The following is a 24738-nucleotide window of genomic DNA, read 5'->3' as shown; positions in this document are numbered from 1 at the left end:
CGATTCCCATTATGACTCGGAATTCCTCCGTACATGAATATGGAACTGAAAGCTGTGCAATAGATCAGTATATCCAGATACCCCATTCACATCGTTTCCAGGCTCCATGTACATGACGGACAACGATATCATTCAGGTAGGCTGTCCGACTTTGGGTACGACTCTATCATCTTCAAGTTAGCTCTAGTTTCAATTAATCATATCAAAGACATACCAAGAATAAAACGATAAAACTCCCTCACACTCGTAAACCCCGCTACAGCCTATTCGCCTATCTATTTTCGCCATAAACCCAAAATAATCTGACTCATCAATAACTAAGCTGCGATAGTTAATCGGCCAGAGTTAGGGTTTGCTTACAACTGCCGAGCTTTTCGGATAATCCCGGCGATACTGTAACCTAATCCACAGTGGCCCATTTTTTTCTTTATTCGCGAATCAAATTGACTCATCGAATTGTTGAGATTTATCGACAACTCTTCAGAATATAAAGGAAGAGTTGTGTGCGCATATTGCTCAAGCTGAACCTCAAATTGTCCGAAAGGAGTTGCAGAAAAATGTTGGGACCGGCACGCAGAATAGCTCTTTCAAGCTGCAGGGCTGCATCGCCCCGCACAGTTGTCTTTTCCGAACAGACGGCTCGATGCATCAAGCCTGCACATGTAGCTAAGCGCCATTTTCATAAGACCCCGGCAAATGCCTTCTACAAGGCGTTGTGGCAGTCAATGCGGGTCAAGGTGCCTTGGGTAGATGCCCTGGCTCAGAGTCGACAACAAGCTGGGCAAGCTACGGTACAGGATGGAGAGCCTGTAAAGCCAAATCTTACGCCAAGGAGGATGTCTGATAGCTATTTTGCTGCTGTTCGTCAAATCCCCACTTATTTTATATGGAATTTGTACTGATTGATTATGCTAGACACTTCCTCTTGCTGAAGATAAGTGGCTGTTGGATCAATATCTGAATGCATCTGGACGTATTCGGTGAGCATCACCCTATTCAAGTGTCTCTCGCACAAATTAAAGCTAATAAAACTAAGCCTTGGTACGCTGTTCATGGACTTGGACGCTCTAGCTGGTGTGGTAGCCTACAACCATACAGGCGATACAGTAGCAACTGTCACCGCTGCCGTGGATCGAATCACACTACTCAACCCATTGAAGGAGATTTGCAATCTTCAACTTAGTGGCCAAGTCACCTATGCAACAGGCAGATCCAGCATGGAAATTTCTTTACAGGTCGCCAAGGCACCTGCTGAAGGCGAGAAAGTGAAGGATGAGGACGTGCTGATTACGTGCGCTTTCACTATGGTGTCATTGGACCCAAAAACAAAAAAGTAATCACTTACCTCCTTTGAATCAGTAGTCGGTTCACTAACATTTTGGCAGACCCGTTGCTGTGGCACCGCTTTTGATTGAAACTGAGGAGGAACGACGCCTCTTCCAGAAGGGTGAAGAGAACTACAACGCGAAGAAGGCTTTGAGGAAGAGGAGCTTTCTTGAACAAGCGCCTGATCAAGAAGAAAGTAACATGATTCACTCCATGTGGACTACTGGACAGCCATACAAAGGTGAGCTTACTTGTTGAACATCCGCGCTACCAAAGTTTATAGGTACTGATTTTCAATACAGTCCCCGGAACCGCTATTCAACGCTCACCACGCATTCAAAACATGGACCGAACGGTCCTCCGATCTGCAATGATCATGCAACCCGAAGACCGCAACAGGCACAACTTCATGATATTCGGTGGTTTCCTTCTCCAACAAACATTCGAACTCGCCTTCTGCTGCGCCGCCTCCTTTTCTCACACCCGCCCAACATTCGTCTCTCTCGACCCCAGCACATTCGAAAACCCAGTTCCCGTCGGAAGTGTCCTCTACCTCAAAGCAACAGTGGCATACACCGAGCCACTCGTGCGCACAGTCGACGGGGAGTCTAGCAAACGAACCCCATACACCAAAGTGCACATTCGCGTAGACTCCAAGGTGCGTGATGTCGAGCATGCAACCAAGAATCCTACCGGTGTCTTCCATTATACCTTCTTGGTCCCCAATGAAGTCCAAGTTATGCCTACCAAGTACGCAGAGTACATGATGTGGCTTGATGCCCGTCGTCGCGCACAGGATCTGGATCCGATTATTGCTTCGCGGTTTACGGAGGATGAGACTTCGGCGCGTATGGATGGTGTTACCGAGTAAAGGTGTGATTTGTTTGGGAAACCGGCGCATTTGGCATTGTGAACTTTTGTAAAATTTGTGTTCGTTCATCGTTTATATCTAATCATCATTTCCTTCAACTGCCGGTGTTAGTGATCAGGGCTATACGACCCCCACGGCAGTAAGTTTCAGTCTGTAAAATTATGATTCAATGATTCAATATCTATTCTTTTTCTTTTATAAGAGTAAGTTAAAATCGGCGAAGTTAAATTCATGGTCAAGGGGCTTCTCGTAGTATCTTTCACGTGACCCGTCGTCGGAAATCCTATGGTGTGCGGGGAAGAACATTGAAGCTTTTCTCCACGTTTACATCTTGATAAGTCGATCTCCTCGCGTATCGGTCAAAATTAACATCCAAAGACACTATACATCTCACTCTCGAGACATAATCAGATACATGAATTGACAATACAGCGGGGATATGTCTCTCCAAAATGTCTGGCATCTTCGGCGCGTGGCTGATACAGCCTCAAAAGCATGCATGGTGTGCTACAAACCATCGACAAGTGTATTGATAACACCTGATAATAAAGTATGGAAAAGTACCATTGAACACGGCATACGATCAAGGAGTGTCACTAACTGATCGCAAAGGACTTCTTCTACATATGCCCAGCCCATCTTAAAGACCGTGGCTTCTGTTCTCCCATTGTGGACTCGGAACAGGAAGCCAAGAAGAAGAAAGATGAGGAGCTGGCCCAAGAAATTGAGAAAGTGAAGCAAGAATATGAAGAGAAGCAAAAGAGGAAAAAGGAGAAAGACAAGGAAAAAGATAAGGAGAAGAATGGAAAGGATGACGATAAAGATAAGGAAAAGAAGAAAAAGAAAAAGAAGGATTCGGAGGAGGATGAAGATGCAGAGAAGGAGAAGAATGAGAAGGTATGTATGGCATACAACACTACAAGTTCACAACTGCGGCAAATTCCTGGAGCTTGGCTGATTGGGAAAGATCAACGACCTCCGCAAAGCAGCAGAGACAAAACAAACCGATGATGATTCTCCTCGAATATTTGAATTGCACAAGTAAGTTGATAATGGGCGGCCCGTGTGAGCGCCATCGTGACTAATTTCGGCCCCTTTCCTTTTTTTTTAGGAATTTCTATCAAATGCGCATCAATCGCCTGCGGAATATAGAAATGGCGAAGAGAAATGCCGAACGTCTTAGAAATCCGGCTTCGTTTCCATCTGTTCCCAAGGGTGACTTATGATATGCTAGAGAATGATAATTAATGAATCCATAAGTAAAGACTCTCCCTTTCTTACGTTCAGAAGCCATGCGATAAACCGTTAGTCTAACATAAGGTCAAGGTGGTGAATAATGATACATGCAGAGCTGATTAGTTAGTTATAGGCAGTGGTCATAGATAATTACCTAAGTAGTCTTCAAGTGTATTGACATTCATATCAAATCTGGAAGTAATAGATCAAAGGCGCCGGCAAGCCACTGAAGACGTTAGGATAAACAGACCTGCTAACTGGGAGTGCACCAATTAGTCTACATTATCATTCAATTAACACGCAATCAATTTCGAAGACCGTGTTTCTTCTGTATCGTAAGGTGAAATACACATACTCCCCTTTTTTTTCACATCAGGTATCTACTGATCTTGGCCAATGTATGTTACACGGTTTTACGATTTCAACGTTCTAGCGTTTCGACTATTACAATAACTGTTGAATACTTAAATACAATGATACCTTATCCTACGTATAGCCTGCAATATACCAATACAGCATTCAATTAAGCTTTCTGGCCTGGTCATAAGATCGAGAATGCGTGACATCCAAGTCTCTGTCAGGTTACAGTCCCGTCACGCGTTTACTTAGAGGCGCATAACAACTAAAGCATGTAATAAAGAGCAGTTCATAGAACAGTGATTGCGAACGCAAAAGGTCTCTAACAAATGTGGTTGTCAAACTAGGCAAAGATTACTGCATATAGCTAAATGGCCCCGGTTATCTCGGATAAACAGCGCAAGCAAAACGTCTCTCCCTTAGCTAGATACTCAATGGAAACTCGTATAAATCCAATATATTAAAGGCTAACCACGTATGTACGACTGAGAGGTCTAATAGACTAATGCCAGGCCGTTGCACTACTTTGAGTAGCTATAGTCCTGTGATATCGACGGGGGTGGCACGCCTAAATGTAGGGCTGGCGGGCTTATGTTTTGAGACACTTGCAGGGGGTGTAGCCTGGTTTAGGTTCTTGAACTGTCTGAGAAGGTTGTGAAATCTTTGACTTTTCTTGATTCAATCTAGTAGGTATTTCTGTCGTGTTTCTGGTCGCGGATGTCGGGCTGCTTGGCGATGCCTGTCTCAACGTCAATAAGACATGCCATATAGTTCATTGACCAAGTTATACTACTACAGTAGTATATAGATCATGCATTGATAGATCCACAACGGAAAGCGGGTGAACTCCGAATCTCTCGGAGCCTTTTTGTTGAGCTTTACTGTAGTAGGCCATAGGATAGATATGATACTCCGAAAGCCTAGGGCTTAGTATCGATAGTACGGTACGGAGCAGCCTTATACAGCTAAATACCCTCAAACCGTACTTGCTTACGACATTATCAATTATGTAAGATTGACTAATTTGATGGAATTTCATGCCGATGCCAGACTCCTCTATTTTCATCTTAGGGTATGGAGTGGATGACCGTGCCTGATGAACTACGAAGTGGACTGTCTAACACCAGTCATTTCGAGTGTAATTGCGACATATCTTGTAAGTTTCTTACTACAATGAACATACGTGGAAAACTCGAATTGGGCTACAAGCAAGCAATCATATTGCTTGAATTTTTACCACTCCAGAATGCTTGACATTCCACCATAACTTATCTAGACTCAGTTCCCGTTTAGGTATGTACTTAACTGTACTAGTGGTCTTCATTGGTATGGATCCTGAAACAAATTTCATGTATAAGGAAGAAAATATATACTAATCATGCAATTGTGTCTATTCGAACTACGCTAGCTTAGATTGGCACCTTCAGCTCTTGGAAATGCAGGTGAAGTCGATGATTCCGCACAAGAAAGTTTTCCTCTTTCGGAAACCAACAAAAATTGCCATATTCGGCAAGACACGCCAAAACCCTAAATCGACGTCTCCCTTCGCAAGAGGTTGCATACAATCCTTCCTCTGTTGTTGTTAGGCCATCAGTAATGAGAGCTTTATCAGGGGTGTTATGAGTACTCTTTTAACGTCTTTTCCAAATAGTAAAGAGTCGTAGCTAAAACTGGAATACGTAATTAAAAGGGGATGTCAAAGAAAGTAACAACGGATACTATCATCATCGTTGACTTAGAATGATACATAAAAGCTAACTCATCAAGACTTAGTATTGGCTGTGACATTAATAATTAACTCGAAAGAAGTCAGAAACAAAAGTTTCGACATTGGATGTTAATGAAAATTAGCTCTGACGATGTGGTTAGTCTACCATGTCACCAAATTTGCCAGCATGCTGACTCACTGGAATTTAAATTACTAAATTTTGACTTAATGCACCAAGAAAACTCGAACTGATATCATCAAGTTTAATTTTGTTCCATCAGATACTACGGTATTATTGATTTGCGAAGTCACAAATGGCAAAAGCCCAAGAACGGATCACAATGAAACTCGAATTGAAATCAGCCAAACCTCCTGTCATCCCGTCATGAAATACAGCATGCTTGACTCACAGAGAGTCAAAATTGAAGCAGTTATAAGGAGTCATTCGGTTTGGCGCAAGCTTATAAGCTGGCTAAATGGCTGCCTATGTTGCTTTGAATATTAACAAGCATACTTTACAATATCTCCTTTCAGAGCTACCAACCTGAACTCTACATTTCGATCGTTTCTTTTATATCCTCAGATATCCTCGTCACGGTCTGTTGCAAAGAAAACATGGCGACCTCTAGATATAGATCGACCAGAGGCCAAGAAGTATACTTATCAGACGCGCAATTAGCTTGGAAGCTAAATCAAACTCTGACTTACAGCATGCTACCCATCGATATTAGGGTCTGGGATGCTTTCCTTTTCTCAACATTCACGGACGCGAATGGAGCACCTACTCTAGTAAGGATCTATATTGGACTTATCATGCAAGGACACACTGCTACAGATATTCTCAAGTGGTGCAAGGAGGGAACACTTGTGAATCATGCCGTAGAAATATTAACTCCATGGGTAGCGACTCAAAACGGGGAACTCGTTCGAAAAGATTTATTATTCCTTGTTGAGAATAGTGCAGCCTTGACGGATTGGAATCAACGTTTGAGCTCCTTTGACGGTTCGACGGCTCGAGGGAGGTGGACTACGCAAGCTATGTGGTGCGTTATGGCGGGTAAACCTCCAGGAAGGGATGCAAATGCGGACATTGAATGGCTGAAAAGGCGAAACGCTTTGTTTGCATGGGGCGTGGCCATATGGAGGATTCCCCCAGATCCTATATGGGTCGTATATGATCCCAACCTCGACGTTTATCATGATTTGGGATATGTCGTTGCTACCACACCTGCATGGGCAGGAAGCCTAAGGAATGAGTACCATGCTCGATTTGGGTATGATAAAATGGGCATCCCAAGAGCTGACAACTTTGAAGAATTTTATGGTATCTGGCAAACACAAAGTTTCCTAAGATATTTCAACCCGAATTGGGGCGACAGGAAATTTCGCAAAAATCTCGAGGATTTTTTCAACAGTACCCAAGGTCGAGGAAGGGTAGAGAGTGTTTGGCGACTCCATCATTTAGTACAACTCGGCGATACAGATTTCATCGAGAAAGGGCCTACCGGTATATTCGCATTTGCATGGCACGAATATGGGTTGGCTCATGGCACTCCAACACAGATACTCAAAAGAAAAGTCTTGTTCCACAAAACCTTGGAATATTGTGGAGATCCGATGCAATTGCATATTGCTATGAGGAATGGACAGATGCGGGACTTTGTGGAGAGGGTTTATTTTGAAAATCAAATGCCAGTGGATGTTAATGAACTGGGACTTATATGACAGCCCGAGGAGGAATTGTGAGACCTACTTGAACAATGATCAGGCTACCTCTCCAAGAAGTTATTCTCTGAAAACTGCACAATACCTGAGTCTCTACACTTTCATTTCCTGGCTATATTTACTCCCTACTTTATTCCTTTATGCCTTACTGGTTGCCGTGCATTGCTTCTAAATGCACTTCGTTGACCTTCTGTACTGATTTCTACTAGAGTACTGATCGACCTGCCCTAATTTCCCTAAATGCTTGCTTCCTGCTTTGTCATGTATTTATACCCCTGGTTCTGGTTTCATGCACTTATTTCCTTTGTGATTAATACCAAATTTATTATGACCATCCTCCTTCCAGCTAATGAAGAGTTGTGTGGACGCCTGTCGACGCCAGCTTAGCCATAATAGAAATGCGCTGGCACTGAGTCAGAAAAGTACGTACTCGGATACGTTGACTGTACAGCTGCGAACATAGGTTTTCCTTTATGCCCTCCAATCTATTGTCGTAGGGTTTCGGCATCTTGACTCTCTATTTCTATAGAACCTAGGCACTAAAGTCTTTTTTATAAAAAAAAATAAAAAATAAAAATATAAAGAGAGAGAGAGGAGAAATTCAATGCAATCAAAAGTACTACGGCATCGATTGTGACGTCCCTTAATTTAAAAGAAATCAGAACGGTAACATCGCAACATAGGATGGTCATTAGAATCTATCGTGACTATTGATTCTCTAAGCACAACGGAAGAGTTCATTTAGGATGATACTGGCGGTATTAGTTTGCCATCATCATCATCATCATCATCATCATCATCATCCGATTACATCCCAATGTAGAATTGACTGGCAGAGGGCTATAAAAGAATGGCACAATTTGAAGGAGTCATATCATCCCGTCAATTTGAGATCGCAAGCTTATAAAAAGGCTAACTGTCTTCTGGGCTTCGATTTGATTAAAACAGACCGGCAGTCTTTTCTCTCGATTTTTCCAGACTGTGAAGTTCACATTCACATTCGCAAACCTCAGTTCTCAATCTGCTTTTCTTTACTCCAAACTTGTTTCTCACTATGTCTCAAGCCGCCGGCGTGGCGTTCGACCCTACCAGTAATCAAATAGTAGAGGACCTAACGGACGCGGAATATGGCTTCCTCCTTAATCAAGCTATAGGGCTTGAAACAATCCCCAACGATATAAGAGTCTGGGATCGATATCTCTTCTCCAAGTGCACCACAGCTATTCAAGCATGGTGTCTTGTGCAGATTTATGTTATACTGAGAATGTTAAAAGTCGACTTTATAATAGTCGGCCAATGGTGTAAACAGGGAAATTTTGTCGAGAAAGCCTTATACAAATCGAGGGAATCACCAGTCCTTGTTGAAAAATTTGCCAGGTTGAACCTTAATCCAATCGAACTAATTGAGCAGAACAGAAACGCGTTTTCCAGGCCCAGAGGGTTTATTGATACTTCAGCACTTAATAAACCACAAATTCAGAAGAAGTGGCTTGAACAAGCCATGCAGTGTGCTCGAAGTCGTTTGGCTGGTAATGAACTTGATGGACTGGATATGCAAAAGGCTTATTTTGCTCTGGGCATGATAGTATTTCAAATGAGACCTTCGCCCGAATATCTGTGGGTTAACAAAACCATTGACATTTGGTATGACATGGGATTTGCTGTTGTCTTTGACCCAGACGGTCCGACGTATCTGCAAGGCATGTACGAGTCCATTTTTCGAAAGGATTTCGGTATCCCTTTTCAGTCTTTTGCAAAGTTCTATGAACATTGGACACGCGGGACTTTTGCCCAGAGTTTTGAGGACTGTGTCCAGACACGCGAGACTTCTCAGCGAAAGTTCAAGCTATGGGTTGAATTATGGCCATTCGAAGATTTGAAGGGCTTCCATAAGGCGAGGGCCGAGAAGAGAGAAGAGAGCGTTTGGCGATTACGTCAACTGTTAGATAGTAATATAGAGAACAAGAAAGAGGATTTTCTGGGACCCGGAAAAGAACTGTTGAAGGCCTGGAAAGACTATGGAATTTGTCCAGGGGACTGGGCATACCAACGAGCTAAAAAGAACAAGTTTACCATTGATAAATATACTCAAAAGAGGAAACAGCTCTATCAGAACCTCTTGAACGCCAAAAAGGACCCGAAAGAATTGCATTGGGCCATGGAAGCGAATTCTATACGAGATTATGTAAAAGAAACCTTGAGTCTTCCCGCAGAAGATGTTATATTTCTTCCATAGGTAGGAAGCCATCAATTGCATTCTTGTTCTATCAAAAGCGATTGACTCGGGCTACCTACTGAGGAAATTACTGTCTACCGGTAGTTACGATGCCCGGTTGCTTACACTTTAAACCTTCTTGGTTTATCTTCTTTCGTTCCTGGCTGCCATGCACCGATTTTTCAAGTACTGTTATGCTTTCAACGGCTTCATGTACTTGAGCAGCCATACCCTAGTTTCCCTTGCCCTAATTGCCTGCCGCTTCCTGCCTTCTCATGTATCGATACCCCTGGCTCTGTATTCATGCCCCCTTTTCTTTTGTATCTAATGCCAGATTGAATTTAGCTTTCTGTCTTTTTAAGTTGTTGGCTATATCTTGGAATGTCCCTGGCAATTGAAACAACCATGTACAATTACTACGTGGGTAAGCATGACCGCCGTCCTTATCAAATTAGCTAGCCGTCATGGTAGTTCCGACACAGAGATATGACAAGTATCGCGTAAAAACATTCTGACCTTTCTTGCATCTTTTCAAGATTGTCTCTATAGAAATTATGCTATACGTATATTGAATGGAAGTCTTACCGAAGATTGTCCCAGCCTCTTTTTTGTCTGCAACCCTAATGAATTAATGCTCAAGGATTGATATGTACATTACTTAGCATAAACTTTACAAATATATAAGCTCAGCCTTAGTAACCTTCTAAGAGACTAGTACTATTATGACCACGCCGAAGATGCCCACACTCCTCGTGAGTAGTACCCCAATGTAGTATCGACGTCAATTAACTGTGGGACCGAACGGCCAGGAACATTAGTGAGGCGCTCGATCGTAACCACTACTCGGCACTAAATCCTGACAGGTAGTGTAGTGTAGGACGTAGCATAGGGAAAAGATGGAAACGGTTCCGAGATCACTAAGTTAACTATGGGCCAAAAAGTGGCCCCCTCCTAACTAACTAATCGCTAGCGTGCTGAAGCCGTTAGGGCTAAATTGTGGCACAAGAAAGGAAAGAACTCGAGACGGCGGTGAGTGAGCACTGAGCACTGAGCACCGCACTTTTCGCGACATAAGTATGGAGTACAGAGTACTAGTTCATTCGATGCCATGCTTAGTACGGAGTATTATTATCAAGGTGAAAAAAAAAAAAAAAAAAAAATTTGCTGATTGACGTAGCCCTATATCTCGGCCACCAATATAGCATCTTCTAACTGGAACGGGCAACATGGACAGTTAATTCGACGAATTATTGTCGAAACGCATATATGACATGGATGGATACAGCGGCCACAGACTCCGTAATTGATTAATTTATCTATTTAACTCAAAGACGGTCTACTGGCACATACATAGTAAGTTAGTTACCTCGTGATTCCCATCGAATCCGGTTTAAGTAGATGGCTTAATTGGCCAGTTAGGGCTAGACCCTTCGGCTCAATTTTCAAGAATCAAAGAATCAAGGGACAGTCCATAGTAGCATAGGGCTAATTAAGGGCAGGGACTAACTTAATGGAGACGCCACGGGCTGGTAGTTGGGGCTAGCTAACGGTTACAGTTCATCGCCAAGTTACCTTAAAAAAAATCAAAAAAAAAATCGACTCCGTCTTAGTATGCGATTACAGATGGTTGATCAGAGAAACTCATGACGGACGGAGCAGACCATTAAGCACAATATTGGCTCTGGTATGTATACAGTAAACTTTAGCGGACATGATTACGGGGGATAGTTTGTTTATATAGAGGGGTGTTGTCTGGACAATGTTTGGCAGTATATAGTCACACGTATCCTGACCTTCTACGGCATAGTCTCCGTTCATTGAGCGTCATCCACAACGTGCCAATGCAGTTCTTAGTGTAAAAGTATAATACACACCATCTTGAAATATTTCACTATGTCAATTAGCACCGAGCTCCTGTGATCGTCAAGTACTTGCCTCATCTACAATCACAGTGGCGTAGGGTTATCTCAATGAATGATACAACATCCAGAGATATGTACAATGAGCCAATTAATAGAGGCCTGGACGCATTCCGAGATCACAAGTGATGTAACATTTAATATTTTAATGGCAATGCTTGATCCATGTCATAAGTCGACATAAGCAACCACCTCCCTCAGATATCATGGTCACGAATGGATGCAGATATTTGTGGGGGGATTTTAGGGCGTAGGATTCCTGCACATTGGAGAATTTTAGAGTCTAGGATAGACTATCGAAAGTAGTTTCTAGACGATTTCTTCGGTCTTCCCCATATAGTTAGACATCGATCAATGCATTTCCATACAAAAACCGTTACTTTCAATACCTACAAACGCCGTTCGCTTTTGTCCTTGGTTGGCAGATAAGTACGTATGAGTAAAATAAGCACTAAACACCAGTTCAATGAATCCATAGCTCACAAAGGCTATATGTATAAGCGCTTTCAACGATCAAGAAAAATCGACCTGAAAAGGTTCAAATAGCTCACTCAGCCCCGAAACTCTCTCAGCACGGAGCCTGAACCTAGCAAGCAAACCTCTTTTGGGAAATTCGTCAGCATTGATGACCACAAAATTAACTTAATAAGAGCTATTAGAAGTAAGTAAGTATATACTACATAGTTAGTTATCCACGTATCCAGAAATACGAATGAATCCTGCGCGAGACTAATTTCTGACATGTCACTCAAAATCCTTTTATCTAGTTCAGTCCTCGGGACATCGGCTACCGTAATTGGTCGAAAAGTGAAGCTTATCACCACATGTGGAAGCACAACCTAAGCCAGCCCTAATCCCATACCTCTGTCGAGTATGGATGGCCTCAGCTGCATCTGGTTATGTATGTGATTAATGCCATCATACTAAGCAATCACCCAGCATAATCAGAAAAAAAAAACAAAACAAAAAAAATTAAATTTCTAGGATGATTGTCATAACCAAAAACATTTCTACTTTCGACCTAGTTCACCTGAGCACTTTAGTCCCTAGGATCAATCTAATTAATTCAATGTGTAGTTGCATTTCAGACGGAGATGTCCGTTCGGCCTTTCGCGTCTAGTGTACGCATGTACGTACTAACTAACTAACTAGTTAGTTAACTTAAAGTGCTAGACGGTATACGTAAGCTATATTCTCAGCTGCAGGGAGGATTCCCTTCGGTCGAAAGACCCGAAACGCCGATTACATCATCCCTCTTCGTGTTCGTGTTTGGTTCGCTCGTATGTTTGTTTCAATACGTAGGATCAAGAGTATCGGGGGTATCAATCAATTGTATTCGCTAGTCATATGTAGTATGTAGTAACAATGTGCTTCCCTCAAGAACAAATCTCGAGCTAGAGATTGTTTCTCGGATTCTGGTCATTATTCTCGTGGGCCTTTCCACGCATATGAGGCGGTAATCGAATGCCCATAGCCCCTAATCTATTATTGATGCCATTTTTGTCGTTGATGTTGCTGCTTCCAACAGAAGTAGTGCTATCGACCGTTCTTTCAGTAACATCAACTCTCGCACGTGCAACCCCAATAGCCGGCACAACCCATTTCCCGCAGCTACATCGTAACCCTTGCCAAGCGAATTTACCTACATTAGCTTCACACTTGGGGTTTGGACATGTTAGACGACCTGATAATGGAGGTTCGTCGCTTGCTGTGCCCAGCCCACCGCCGTCCTCGAAAGATGTGCTAGAGGCACTTGAAGGGTCTGAAGCACCGGCGGCGGGGCCCGGAAATAGGCAGGGGCGCATCCATGTTAATGGATGGAGGAATATGTGTGCACAGTCCAAGCCACCGGGAGATGGCTTGGTGGGCTTTTTGGTGTCTTGGTCATGGGGGTTAATGAAGGGTGTTGTGGCCAGCATTCGTCTGTTCATTGATTAGAACATGAAAATCCAGCCTCGAGTAAAAGTAAATTGGGGAGTGGGAATAACACACCGGCATTTACGACATCGAATCTCAGTCACCTTGTCCCCAGCAGAAGCAAGACTATCACGCTGTAACTCATCCTCAAACCGCACTACATCAATCTCCGGAGCTTTGCCACATGCCGCACTAAGCTCGATTTGACGATGCGATGTCCAACGTAGATATCTAGGATCTTTAGTGACGTCATCTGGACAACCCATCTCATGATATAGCCATAGCTGCCTCATAAAATCATCATTTGGCTCAGCTATTGAACGGGTCTTGCGAATCAGTTCCAGGGCTGACTCTGGGTCAAGTTTCTTTGGGTGTTGATGCAATAGATATGCTATACATATAGTTGCCGAACGGGACTTTCCCATAGCACTGTGGTCGTTGTCAGTATACAGAGTATGCTATAAGTCTGTAGGTAGAGTGAGGTAGTATGTCGAAACCAAACAGCCAATCACACTGATGGAGATCAAGTCCCAACCATTTGACATCGAGCATCGCCGGCATTAGCCACAGACAAAGGCTCCACACCCTATCTTAGTGACTTCGCTATATCTTAGGCCGTTGCAGGGTACGAACGGACATTTAAAATGACATAGGAAAGAGGGGCAAAAAGAAACAAAAAAGAAAGAAAGAAAGAAAATTGGAAACAAACCAGTGAATCAAAACACCACCACCTGCATCCAGCCCTGCCTGAATGAAGGCATTGGCGGAGGCAAAATATTGCAAAAGATCTTCATCATCTACATCGTCGACTTCGATTTTGAGTTGTTGAAAGCCTTCCGTTAGGTTCTCATCTGGACGCATACGTAGTACGGAGACCACGTGCGTAATATTGGCTTCTTGTAGTGCGGCTTTGTTTCTGAGGGAGATCACGCTGTAGCCAGTGTAAGAGTGGCGTAGTTAGCAAGGCCCTTCAATTTGTTTTTTTTTTTTCCAGGTTAAAGTACGTAAGATGATCGGTTTGGATCGGCAAGCCCGGCATCGTGCAAAAGACAGAACAGAAAAAGCAAAAACTTACCCCCCGATGTAGAGGTTGTGTCCCTCAATACGATTCAGAGCCATACTGCCAGCTTGGATCGATCGAGATGCTTGAGGGTATGTATGTATGTATGAGGGATGCCGGTAGTGGTAGCACGCATACAGTAGCACACAGAGAAACGGCCTTACAGCTTTTGGCTTGGCTGGGTTAGGGTCAAGACACACACTCCTTCCTTTCCCGTCGGTAATCTTTTCGAGATGCGTACTTCGCAGTGTGTGAGACGCACCACACCTTTGATAGTCAAAAATAAGAATTTCTACCCGGAGGACACCAGTCTAACCTCCTTTGGACATGGCATGTGGAGACTAGTCCAGGAATGGCTTAGAGCAGCCGTATGGTCTAAACCGCATTTGTATACTTACCCGTTACGGAGTAGTGCAGATAGACATGCAGTAGCTCCAGGCTCAGAGTCCTTTGTCTGAGTCTGTTGTAGGGCAGAGACTCCTACTCCTTCCTGGAACAGTAACTTAATGTAATAAATGTATCCTTGTTCCTGGGATTCCGTTAAATGAACACATTGGCCGGGATAGCCGATGCTATTATTCTAGGGCGTGCAATGGTATTATTACGTGGTACATACTACTGGCATGTACATCCGACAAAATGGCTGTACATATCTCAGTGCTACTTGCTTACTTGAAGTCAAAATCCTCCAAATATTGATGCCAAAGTCAAATGACAGCAGATTAACACTCCGGAGTTAAGATCAACAAGATGAGAACCGGCAATTAAGTTAGCCAAAAAGTCAAATGCTCCCCCCCCCCTAGATTTCGGTCAACAAAGTTAAACAAACATCGAGCGTTTTGACGTCGAGGATTCCTCTGTAGTTGGTCGAGAATGAAATGTCAAGGTGTATCTCTGGATTTGCACACTTTGCCTCGATTTCCATGTTTGCTTTTTCGTATACCACGTTGCGACCTTTGCGAGATACGTAATAATCCTGTGGTCTTTCCATTCAATGGGATTGCTTCGATGGCAATTTCGACTCTTCGAGTCGAACTGATTGAATAGTTCAGGGAGATAAGTACCGCCGCTAACGCGGTCCAAGCGAGGCCGGCCAGTTATGCAAAGTTGCCAAACCCACGGGTTGTGTCTTCGCTCCTGTCCACTGACGAGGCTCAAACTCACGCTTTAGTTTCATGTGGAATCCGTACCAATATGGCTTTTGCAATCTGGCAATTTGGGTTTTTATTAATTTCTGACATTTCCACCGAAAGGGAAAAGGATAATCCAGGAAAACCGTGCACTGCGCGCACACACACTCCAGGGCAATGGTAAACTGGGGGTATGACATGCAAATGCCGAAATTGTTGAGGAGAGGAGGAGTCTAAAAAACTCTATCATACAGTTTAACTCTCTTTGATTGTCTTTCTTCAGAGGCGATCCATTCATACCAGTGCTCTTTCCTTGAGAGCCAAGACAGCGTTAGTCAATTTAAACTGGAAATAATTCTGGCCACTTTCAGTCAACCAATCAACCCTAAGGCCGCCTAACAGGATAACAGTCGGCTTAGCGTAGCTGGGCCTAGTGGACTCGTTTTTTTTTTTTTTTTTTTTTTTTTTGTGAAAAGTATTGAGTGAAGCGAAAGGGTGGACCATTCTTTACTAATTTAGGGCTAGAATGGGAGTGCACTGTTTCCACGCTATGACCGAATGAGCGGATGCGGTCCACTTCGCCTCTTAAGGCTGACGGGCGGGCGGGGCCACAGTCCACAGGCAAACGCTAATATTATTACAAAAATTACAAAATACTGACAGGTAATTACCTGTATGCATACACCGTACCTGTAATATACCTCTGTGCTGTGTACGGAGTAATATCCACAACTCTAAATGAAGCAAGCCCGGACTCGATAAATTCCATCTCTTAGTTAGTTAACAGCTGTCTCAAAGCGTTAGATTAAGCCCGGCTAATTAACATCAACACTCAATCTGTAACCTCTGTGTCGTACCTTTAATCAAATGAATCGGGGCCATAATCCTTGTACTCGAAATTTGAATTTTGGATGATCAACAACCTTGATAGGGAGGACACGTCGGCTGACCATGTCATCTCATCGTCGAGTCTGATCTTATCTAATTTCTTATGCTTTTTAGTTATCCTCATAAACACGGCCTTTGACTGGCGGGAGTATTTAACCGGATATCGGTCTTGTACTGTATGTAACGAGAAATACAGAGATCATGGACGATCTCGCTCTTTAAGTTGTACTCACACCAACCACAAAATGTATGCTAATTAACGCCACACCACAACACAACACAACACAACACAACACCACCACAACCATCACATCACATACATATATCCTTTGCAGGATAACCAAACACACTCTCCGCCATGTGTTTTGACTTCAAGTTCATGCTGCCAACGTCGGTACCACATCTCGTCGGATTCCGAGGGGCATCAGCGCGGAGAATTACTTACTTAGCATGCATATTTTTAGACTTTTTATTCATCTGCACACTTGCATCCCTTTCCATATAAAGTTGGCGATGCAAAATGTCACGAGGACAAGTTCAATGCAATTAATGTTCAGTTTTCAATAGTAAGCAAAAACAATCAGTCAGCAATAAGTCTAGAGATGGAGGGGGGGCGAATCAGCCCTGAGAAAGATGGCCACATTGAAGGATGGTGATCCATAAGTTAGAGTTGTTGGTTACACCAGACCCGATTGAACGTGCATGGTACATACATACATGCGTACCTAAATGGGGGTGAAGATCGTTGAGGAAGATAGAGATTCCAGATGTTGTTCATCCATTAGTCTCATGATCGGGTCGTTAATGGGGACGGTGTATCGTCCAGCTGGCTTCCAGGTTGTAGTCTACGGAGAAGGGTCTCTTGATTCCACCCATTTCGGACTGCGAACTCCGGCGATTGTCTGACATTCTGGTTCTGCGGCGTAGTTAGGGCATATGCGCGCCCTGGAGGAGTTGCCGCCAACTCTGGTGTGATTGGGTAGGCACGCCGCACGGCATGGTTAGGAGGATGGCATTGGCCGCCGTTGACAGTTGCGAGGACATTGCAATTACCTATCGATCTAGTGTATCCGTCTAGAGTAGAGATGATCACCCTGGTATTCTGACATGAAGATCATTATTATCATATTATGTGGTGCAGGATCACTACTACATACGACTTGGAGATGTACCATACGCTGTAAGCTGCAAGTGTACATAGTTACTAGTTGTTCTGTCAATTACATGATCATCCATGGTCGTTTATCAAGTCGAAACCACAAAACGGTGTCGTAGCCTTGGATCGAACGATCTTGTCTATTGAACTCTAACATTCCCAGGGAGAGAGAGACCTTCCTCATTGGTACCAAACTAAGTGTATGTGGTTCTCTGGGCAGTGACAAATCGGTTCGAGCTTCTGGAAGCAATTTTTAATCCAAACTGTTGCGTAAATTGAAGAATAAATGACTTCTCACCGCTTCAACGACTGCTTAAATATTTAGCAGCTAGTTAACTAACTAGCTAAGTTAAATATTTTACTGTTTGGTAGTAAGCAACTAGCGAGTGGGGTGAGTGTCAGCTGATTGGTTGGCTAAGCAGCATTGACCCAATATGGTAGGTAGTTAGTTAATTCAACCATTTATTTATTTGTTGCGATCTCAACATGCATCACCACACCACAGGACAACTCCCTGATCATCTGTTCCATCTCAGTCATGGCCGTCGCAAGTGTTTATATGCCACACTCACCTGGACGACAAGTAACAACGTCACTAACAAGGTTTATTCACTGACACAACTCGTACATCCAAACGAGTCATGCCTGGGACCCGCCCAGCATTCTAATCGCTGTGATACGAGGCACAAGCTTTTTTTATCTGCTTCATCTCCCCTTCGCTTGAGACAAGTGAATGGCTGGTACAGGGTTCAGTCGTTTCACTCCAAACATATGAAAAGGCGAATCTGAGCAAAAAAGGCTGACCACTGATCAGCGAGGCTCCCAGTGCCAAGATCTCCAGTTCGAGCCTGATGGAGCAAAACGCGAATGGATTGGTAGAAACATCCGGTGGCGGAGTCTGCCCTACGGCTGTTGAACTTGGTCCGAGTCAGGCGCTCTGCAGTACGCCGTACGTATACGGAGTAAGTACTGTACGAGTTTCCCGGTAGGGGTTACGATACATAGGCTGTCCGACAGCTCGGTGGCAGCTGAAGTCACCAGCGTTAATTTATTAGCAAATGTAGTCGAGTAACTAAGTTAACTACTCCATACGTAGTGACAAGTACGAGGCGCCGGCTACTTCATCAGTCAGTAACAAAGCAAATGGGGAAATGCCCTCGGCCGAAGCTGAACTGCGCGAGTCAACGACTGAACAAGGCCGACATTCTAGCCGATCAGGTGTAGTGACTGTAGTCGCTACGGAGTAGGAGTAGCTACTTGACAGTCGCACTCCGTAGTGCGTACTAGCTACCAATGAGTCCGCAGGAATGACAGAGCCCAGACAGACTCCCAGAGTCAAGCACCGTACCATACATACTACATACCACGGGGGCATCCGGAAGCGCCAGCCACGCCTTACCACAGGAGAAAAAAAGAAAAAACCCAGGGACTGGCACTGGGACTGGACTTGAGGGAGCGTGGACCCGGAGACCCACGTCGTCGAGCTCATAGCGTGCATGTTAGCGTTCGACGGACTAACTTCTACCCTAGCGAGACAAAGTCAATTATTGCTTGCTGTTGCTGAAGCACACTACACTGCATGGTCAATACGTAGTTACCAGTACTGACGGCACTACTACCCAGTACAGCGCATACATTGTTAGAGCGTACATACTTAGACTCTTCTGGAATAAGTCGTGACATTTCGCAAACCGGTACTCAATTTGTATCCGCGGCAAGATAATAGATAGATCTTCTGCTCCTCAACCGTCAACGGCAGGTTTCCCGACAAAGTCGCCGTCTACTAACAAAGTTACGGTGCGTGCTGTGCCACTTGGCCATCCCCACCGTAGGCTCTCTCACTTACTCTCTCTCTCTCTCTCTCAGTGGGGTGGGTTTTCCTTAATGCAGGAATCAGCAGGGTAAATAACAATACGGACATAGTTGTAAGGACGTACTTTTTGATTCGCCGATGGAATACTTGAAAGAGGCAAAGTTGAAACCAGACAAGCGCTGTGACTGCAGTCGTGTACTTGAACTATCCGTACAGGGCCAGGAATTGTACGTATATGTACGTAGTAGGTGCAGGAAGAGGGGTGGTGATGCATACATAGTACACTCCTACACTCGACAGTAAAAAAAACAACAAAAAAACAAACAAAAACACAAAAATAAAAACACGCCCTAAAGGACGGAACGACGGCTCCTTCCATGCATCCCGTTTTTCTCCATACATACATACATCCCGCCATCTTTTAGTACGGTTATCCTGGATGTGGTATAGGAGGGTATGTATTGTACCTTGTCTTGTCCACAAGCCGATTAAAGTGTCTTGCCCTATGGGCTTGGATGCTTTACTGTATGACCATGTCACTTGGCAAGGATGTGACGGTTATTCCAGCATGTATCGTATGTATCCTGCAGGTCAATTGATCATCACGACTGTAATCTTCTTGATTGCCCATTCTTGAAACCGAGTGAAGCGCTTGCATGGCAATTGCCATCCATACAGCGAAGAAAGCACTCGACCCGTATTGTATGGCGGATGTTTTCACGCGCAAATACCCGTACAATACGGAGCGAGTCCGCTCAGTCAACATCCTCACTAGTCAACTAAGTTAAGTTACGGCGTACTAATTAGTAATTAAGTTACCAACTAAGTTAACTAAGTTACTGTAGGTAGTAACTAACTACGTATGTATTTACACAACCCTTTCTTTAGTTGTCCAGCCCCACAGAAAGGGACATGGTGCAAAACCTCAGCGCAACTGATTTGCCCCTTCTGCTGGCCGTACCGGGGTTTGCGATGATTTGCTGTAATTTTTGGCCACTCTAGACACTAACGCTCTACAGATTAACGATGTTATTAGTAGCATCGTTGCTGGAGTTGTGCTGCATATGCTACGCGCTAGCTAGGGTTCATTCAACATAACTACAGACAGCACTTCAACAGCCAGCCTCTAAGGCTTTGCTTCCCACTATCACTCGCCCCTCCTCTCTCCCTCATGCGTGGTAGTATTAGTGGCATTAATTGATATAAGCCCTATGTCCTTCTTGACCATTGCTCTCTCTTTGCTTGATTAATAATTTCTTCCCTCCCTTCCTCCCGGCCAGAACCACTAACTACGTTAATATATGTGACGGCTATATTATCGTCTACTATTATTGACCTTATTACCATGTACTAACTAACTACTAACCTCCTTGTGGTCTCCCTAGTACTTCCTCCTACATAGTACATACACCTCCCATGGCTTCGCTCCCTCATCGTTGCGTCGTATTGGATATGGTCACCACCATTACTACCAATCATCACTGTCTTCCTGCTGCTGCTTCTCGTCTGATTTGAGCGATTATCGCATCCTGCACCGCTCCTGCCCCGTTCGAGCTTTTAAATTGTCGCGGTACCTTCCTTCCTCTCGTCTTCTGCTCTTTCCGTTGTTCCTTCTTCCTTCGGAGCTCTCGACGGCGGACGATCCTCCTCTCTTCTCTCCCTCTCTCATCCAACCATCGACTCGATTTGCAACTGTGATCTCGAAGCACAAAAAGGGAATGGTTTGGGGAAAAGAAAAAGGAATAATCATATCGATCAACGACTAAGATTATAACGACTAGTCGGTCCGCCATTGCCCAAGCGCGAACTGCTTACTATCTCACCGTCTTGCATGCGACCTACTCAACCCTAAATACTACACTTTCGAACAGTCTCCACAGACTTGACTCGACTTAGCAACAGGGTATATATCAGTCATATATAATTACCGCTATTACCGCTTCTGTTTATCGTCCCCAAATCGCCGTTCTACGACGCTTGCCTTGCGCTGTCTTGATTGGCTCGATACGCCGAGTATACTTACCGACTGACTGCCATTGACACTCTTCACTTCTATTCTCGAGAATCCTTCGCGTTGATCAAGTTATGATTAAATAATCTGTGCTTGGCATCCTCTTCTGTGACCTTCTCGCAAATTCCACTACGATCTCTAACGAGGAAGCACTGTCGACATTGTATGGATCAGCATCGAACAAGTACGCCGTGATTGCTTGTATCGTCGACACCAATTGCTGAGGTGAGGGCCACTTGCGCTGTCGAACATGGACTTCCCCCGAATTTCCACCCACGATCGAAACTCATCGATACATTCTTCATACTTGTCGCGCGGTCCAATGCGAATACCCACGAAAACAATTGAGGACTTTGCTCCTCCGCCGTTGCCTCCACCACAACGGATCAATGATCTCGAAGATGGTCACGATGCGGGCTGGCTTCATGCTAATGGGATGGGCCGACCTGATATCACCAAGCTTGCCCCCATCAACCCAAGCTCAAGCTTGTTTGGTGGCCATCACGCACCAGAGCCAATTCCACGCATTGAGCGCATGTCATTAGATGATTCAATCGATCGATCAAGCGGTCGTTTTTCACAGGCCAAGATTGACCTTCCTAGACGAGACGCCCCAAACTTTCAGAACTCTTATTCAACCCATTTTTCAGAACCAATGTAAGTCAAGCTATCACTCCCTCCCTGGTTTTCTAAATAATAAAAAAAAAGATTCAATGTAACAGCGATAGCTAATCTGGGTTGGTGTAAAGTTTACAAGGCGAACGTAATTTCTCCCGAAAATGTGTAATGAGCTCTTCGGACAATTATGATCGACATCTATTATCAAAGATTGGCAAGCCTCAATCTCCACCTCGCTCTTCAAGTATGCTAGGCAGCGATTTCAGAAGCTCCAACTTAGGAACCAGTTTCCAACCATTTTCGATGTATGACTCGTCCTACAGTCTAGGAAGCTATGCAGTTTCGCCGGGTGGTCTTTCGCCGAGATCAAAGGCTTCCTGGAGAGATCCTTCGGACTATCGCAGCCCTAGTGTGGAAAGCAGTGCACCATCTACAAGCATCGACTACGACAATGTTCCCTGTCGTAGACGGACGGGAACTTTGACTCCCCAGTCAGAAGACCCTTGCTCCTTCCCTCGCTCCGGTCGATATGATCCGGAGCAGGGTGTGTTCCTAGATGTTGAATGCGACGACATCCATACATTGGAACGGAACCATGCCGATTATTTGTCTAGAAAACACGGAACGAAACGAAGGGCGTCTTCACTCCTCCGTGAGCCTGTTCTTCACAAGGCACCCAGTAATGGCGATCTCTCGTCAAGACGAACGAGTGCGCATCACTTTACAAATAACGTTTCTCCAACTTCACACCACCTACCGAGTCATAGCTCAATATCGTCGCTGTCTTCCGCTAGTTGGCGGACTTCTGCATCTCTCAGCTCTTCGGCCGGACTTTCGGCCGGTACAAGTGCGTCTTCATATGATCATATATCTTCCGGAGGTCTCTCTCCTAAATCAGAAGGAGACAAGTACCACGATAAGGCAGCAATAAATCATCCCAGTCCCAACGGATCAGTCAGTGGATTTTCTGCTTCAAAAACGATCTTCTACAACGGGTTGGAGTCTAAACCCACAACGAACCGAAAGATTTCCTTACAATCAGGCATCAGCGGGTCTAGGGGTTCCAAAATGGGAGGATTGTACATTTGCGACTGTTGTCCGAAGAAACCTAAGAAGTTTGAGACTCAGGAGGAACTCCGGTAAGCCACGGACACCTTAATGCCCCTCTCCATCAATGTTGTACTAACAGGCGGTAGGACTCACGAATTGGAAAAACAATACACATGCCAATACTGTAGCAATAGATTCAAGAACAAGAACGAAGCAGAACGGCACCAGAATTCGCTACATTTGCGACGTCATTCATGGTCTTGTGCAGCGCTTTCGAACTTTCAAGCAGCATTCCACCCATCAACATCACCCACAACACAAACAAGCGCAGGTCCTACTCATGATACATGTGGTTACTGCGGTGAGGAGTTTCCCAACAACCCTGAACCAGACTGGGATCAACGTTTTGAGCATTTGACAACTATGCACAAGTTTGGTGAATGCAATAACGTGAAGAAATTTTTCCGAGCAGATCACTTCCGACAACATCTCAAGCATAGCCATGCCGGGACGCCTGGGAAGTGGACTAACATCCTCGAAAATGCATGCATGAAGGAGGAGCACCAAGCAGAAGTGAGACTCGAAACTGTCAGTAAAAAGGGCGGCAAGAGATCTGAATTGGGAGAGGCGCCCTTGACATCAAGTACAATTGATGAAGTCATGGACGAGTCCTAGGCGGCTTGCTTTTTCGAATATCCCAACGCACATGCTGGTGATTTCAATCACTTGGAACGATTTAACGCCATGCCTTTTTATTCAGTTGCGTCTGTTTGAAACTTGATTGACCGAGTTCATTTTACGATTCTGACCTTGACATCGATTCTATATATGAAATTCACTTGAGCGATTCACTTGAAGCGAAGAAATGAATTATTCTATTCCCAGTCGTTCTCGCCACTTGAATGATTAACTGTGTCTGCTAGGATGGCAAACACTATGACAAAGCTTTATACGACGAAACGAAAGTGCGCTTTTTAAAGTTATCTGGACCAAAAGAAATATTTCAAGTACTTAACGGCCGCCATTTGCTTGATTTTGCATGCATGCATGGGATTACAAAAAAGAAAATAAAAAGTGACTTTTTCTGGGACGGGGTGTGATAGGAATAGGGATAGGAATGGGATGGGATGGGATGGGATGGGATGGTTGATGATGCGGATCTGGGTTTGTACATATTATGGATATAGTCCAGTCATACGCATACCTACCTGGTTTAGCTAGCAAGCTAGCTAGCTAGGTATGATGTATTTTACTTACTTGCTACCCTCTGACCAACATGGTTGGGTCGGGGTATGTGTGAGTAAGTAGTATAGGTATCAGACCAAAATTTACGATGTTATGAAATTACATTTGCTCTCGTGCTCTTTACTACTACACTGTAGTTAGTCAGTCAGTCACCCTTTTCCGTTCGTATCCATAAGCAATCTCACCACATCCATGGATTATTATGGATTGCTAGGTCGGTATGTATTTCAGTTACTCGGCGGAGTGGCCTTCTCAGGATCGAGGATGTATGGTGGTAGAATTGTCCATTGTCTAACCTAAAACTACCTAAGGACATATGAGGTAAAGAGCAGAATCCCTGTCAATGCTAATAGTAGATTTATCAGCAGACCCTAATAACCGGAGGTGGATATGTGCTGTCGACATATCCGTTTTGTGCCGAAATCAAAATCAAATAGATGGGCAGACAGAAGTAAGTGTGTGCGCAGCAGAATTAAACAATATAGCACAGCTC

General features: G+C 44.2%; 6 protein-coding genes across 6 annotated transcripts; 5 read left to right on the top strand and 1 right to left on the bottom strand.

Moving 5' to 3' along the window:
- Nucleotides 1-557: 557 nt before the first annotated feature.
- On the top strand, nt 558-2197 carry EYB26_001183 (uncharacterized protein; the record flags this gene model as incomplete). Its single annotated transcript, XM_054260494.1, has 5 exons — nt 558-860; nt 916-980; nt 1037-1333; nt 1386-1567; nt 1629-2197. 5 exons carry the CDS (start codon nt 558-560, stop codon nt 2195-2197), a joined length of 1416 nt encoding a protein of 471 aa, XP_054116469.1.
- Nucleotides 2198-2696: 499 nt separating this feature from the next.
- EYB26_001182 (uncharacterized protein) lies at nt 2697-3423 on the top strand (the record flags this gene model as incomplete). Its single annotated transcript, XM_054260493.1, has 4 exons — nt 2697-2747; nt 2810-3094; nt 3165-3238; nt 3309-3423. 4 exons carry the CDS (start codon nt 2697-2699, stop codon nt 3421-3423), a joined length of 525 nt encoding a protein of 174 aa, XP_054116468.1.
- A 2786-nt stretch (nt 3424-6209) lies between these two features.
- Nucleotides 6210-7223, top strand: EYB26_001181 (uncharacterized protein; the record flags this gene model as incomplete). The annotated part of the gene is made up of 1 exon (XM_054260492.1): nt 6210-7223. The coding sequence occupies one exon, from the start codon at nt 6210-6212 to the stop codon at nt 7221-7223; it is 1014 nt and encodes a 337-aa protein (XP_054116467.1).
- Nucleotides 7224-8277: 1054 nt separating this feature from the next.
- Nucleotides 8278-9459, top strand: EYB26_001180 (uncharacterized protein; the record flags this gene model as incomplete). Its single annotated transcript, XM_054260491.1, has 1 exon — nt 8278-9459. One exon carries the CDS (start codon nt 8278-8280, stop codon nt 9457-9459), a length of 1182 nt encoding a protein of 393 aa, XP_054116466.1.
- Nucleotides 9460-12751: 3292 nt separating this feature from the next.
- EYB26_001179 (uncharacterized protein) lies at nt 12752-14393 on the bottom strand (the record flags this gene model as incomplete). Its single annotated transcript, XM_054260490.1, has 4 exons — nt 12752-13280; nt 13350-13703; nt 13984-14205; nt 14350-14393. The coding sequence occupies 4 exons, from the start codon at nt 14391-14393 to the stop codon at nt 12752-12754; spliced, it is 1149 nt and encodes a 382-aa protein (XP_054116465.1).
- A 7189-nt stretch (nt 14394-21582) lies between these two features.
- Nucleotides 21583-23675, top strand: EYB26_001178 (uncharacterized protein; the record flags this gene model as incomplete). The annotated part of the gene is made up of 3 exons (XM_054260489.1): nt 21583-21989; nt 22082-23089; nt 23147-23675. 3 exons carry the CDS (start codon nt 21583-21585, stop codon nt 23673-23675), a joined length of 1944 nt encoding a protein of 647 aa, XP_054116464.1.
- Between the last annotated feature and the right edge of the window lie 1063 nt (nt 23676-24738).

This window comes from Talaromyces marneffei, chromosome 1, assembly GCF_009556855.1.
Source record: "Talaromyces marneffei chromosome 1, complete sequence".
NCBI classification, from domain to species: domain Eukaryota; kingdom Fungi; phylum Ascomycota; class Eurotiomycetes; order Eurotiales; family Trichocomaceae; genus Talaromyces; species Talaromyces marneffei.
Note: the sequence above shows the minus strand (reverse complement) of the source record. Positions and strands in the feature narration are given on the sequence as shown.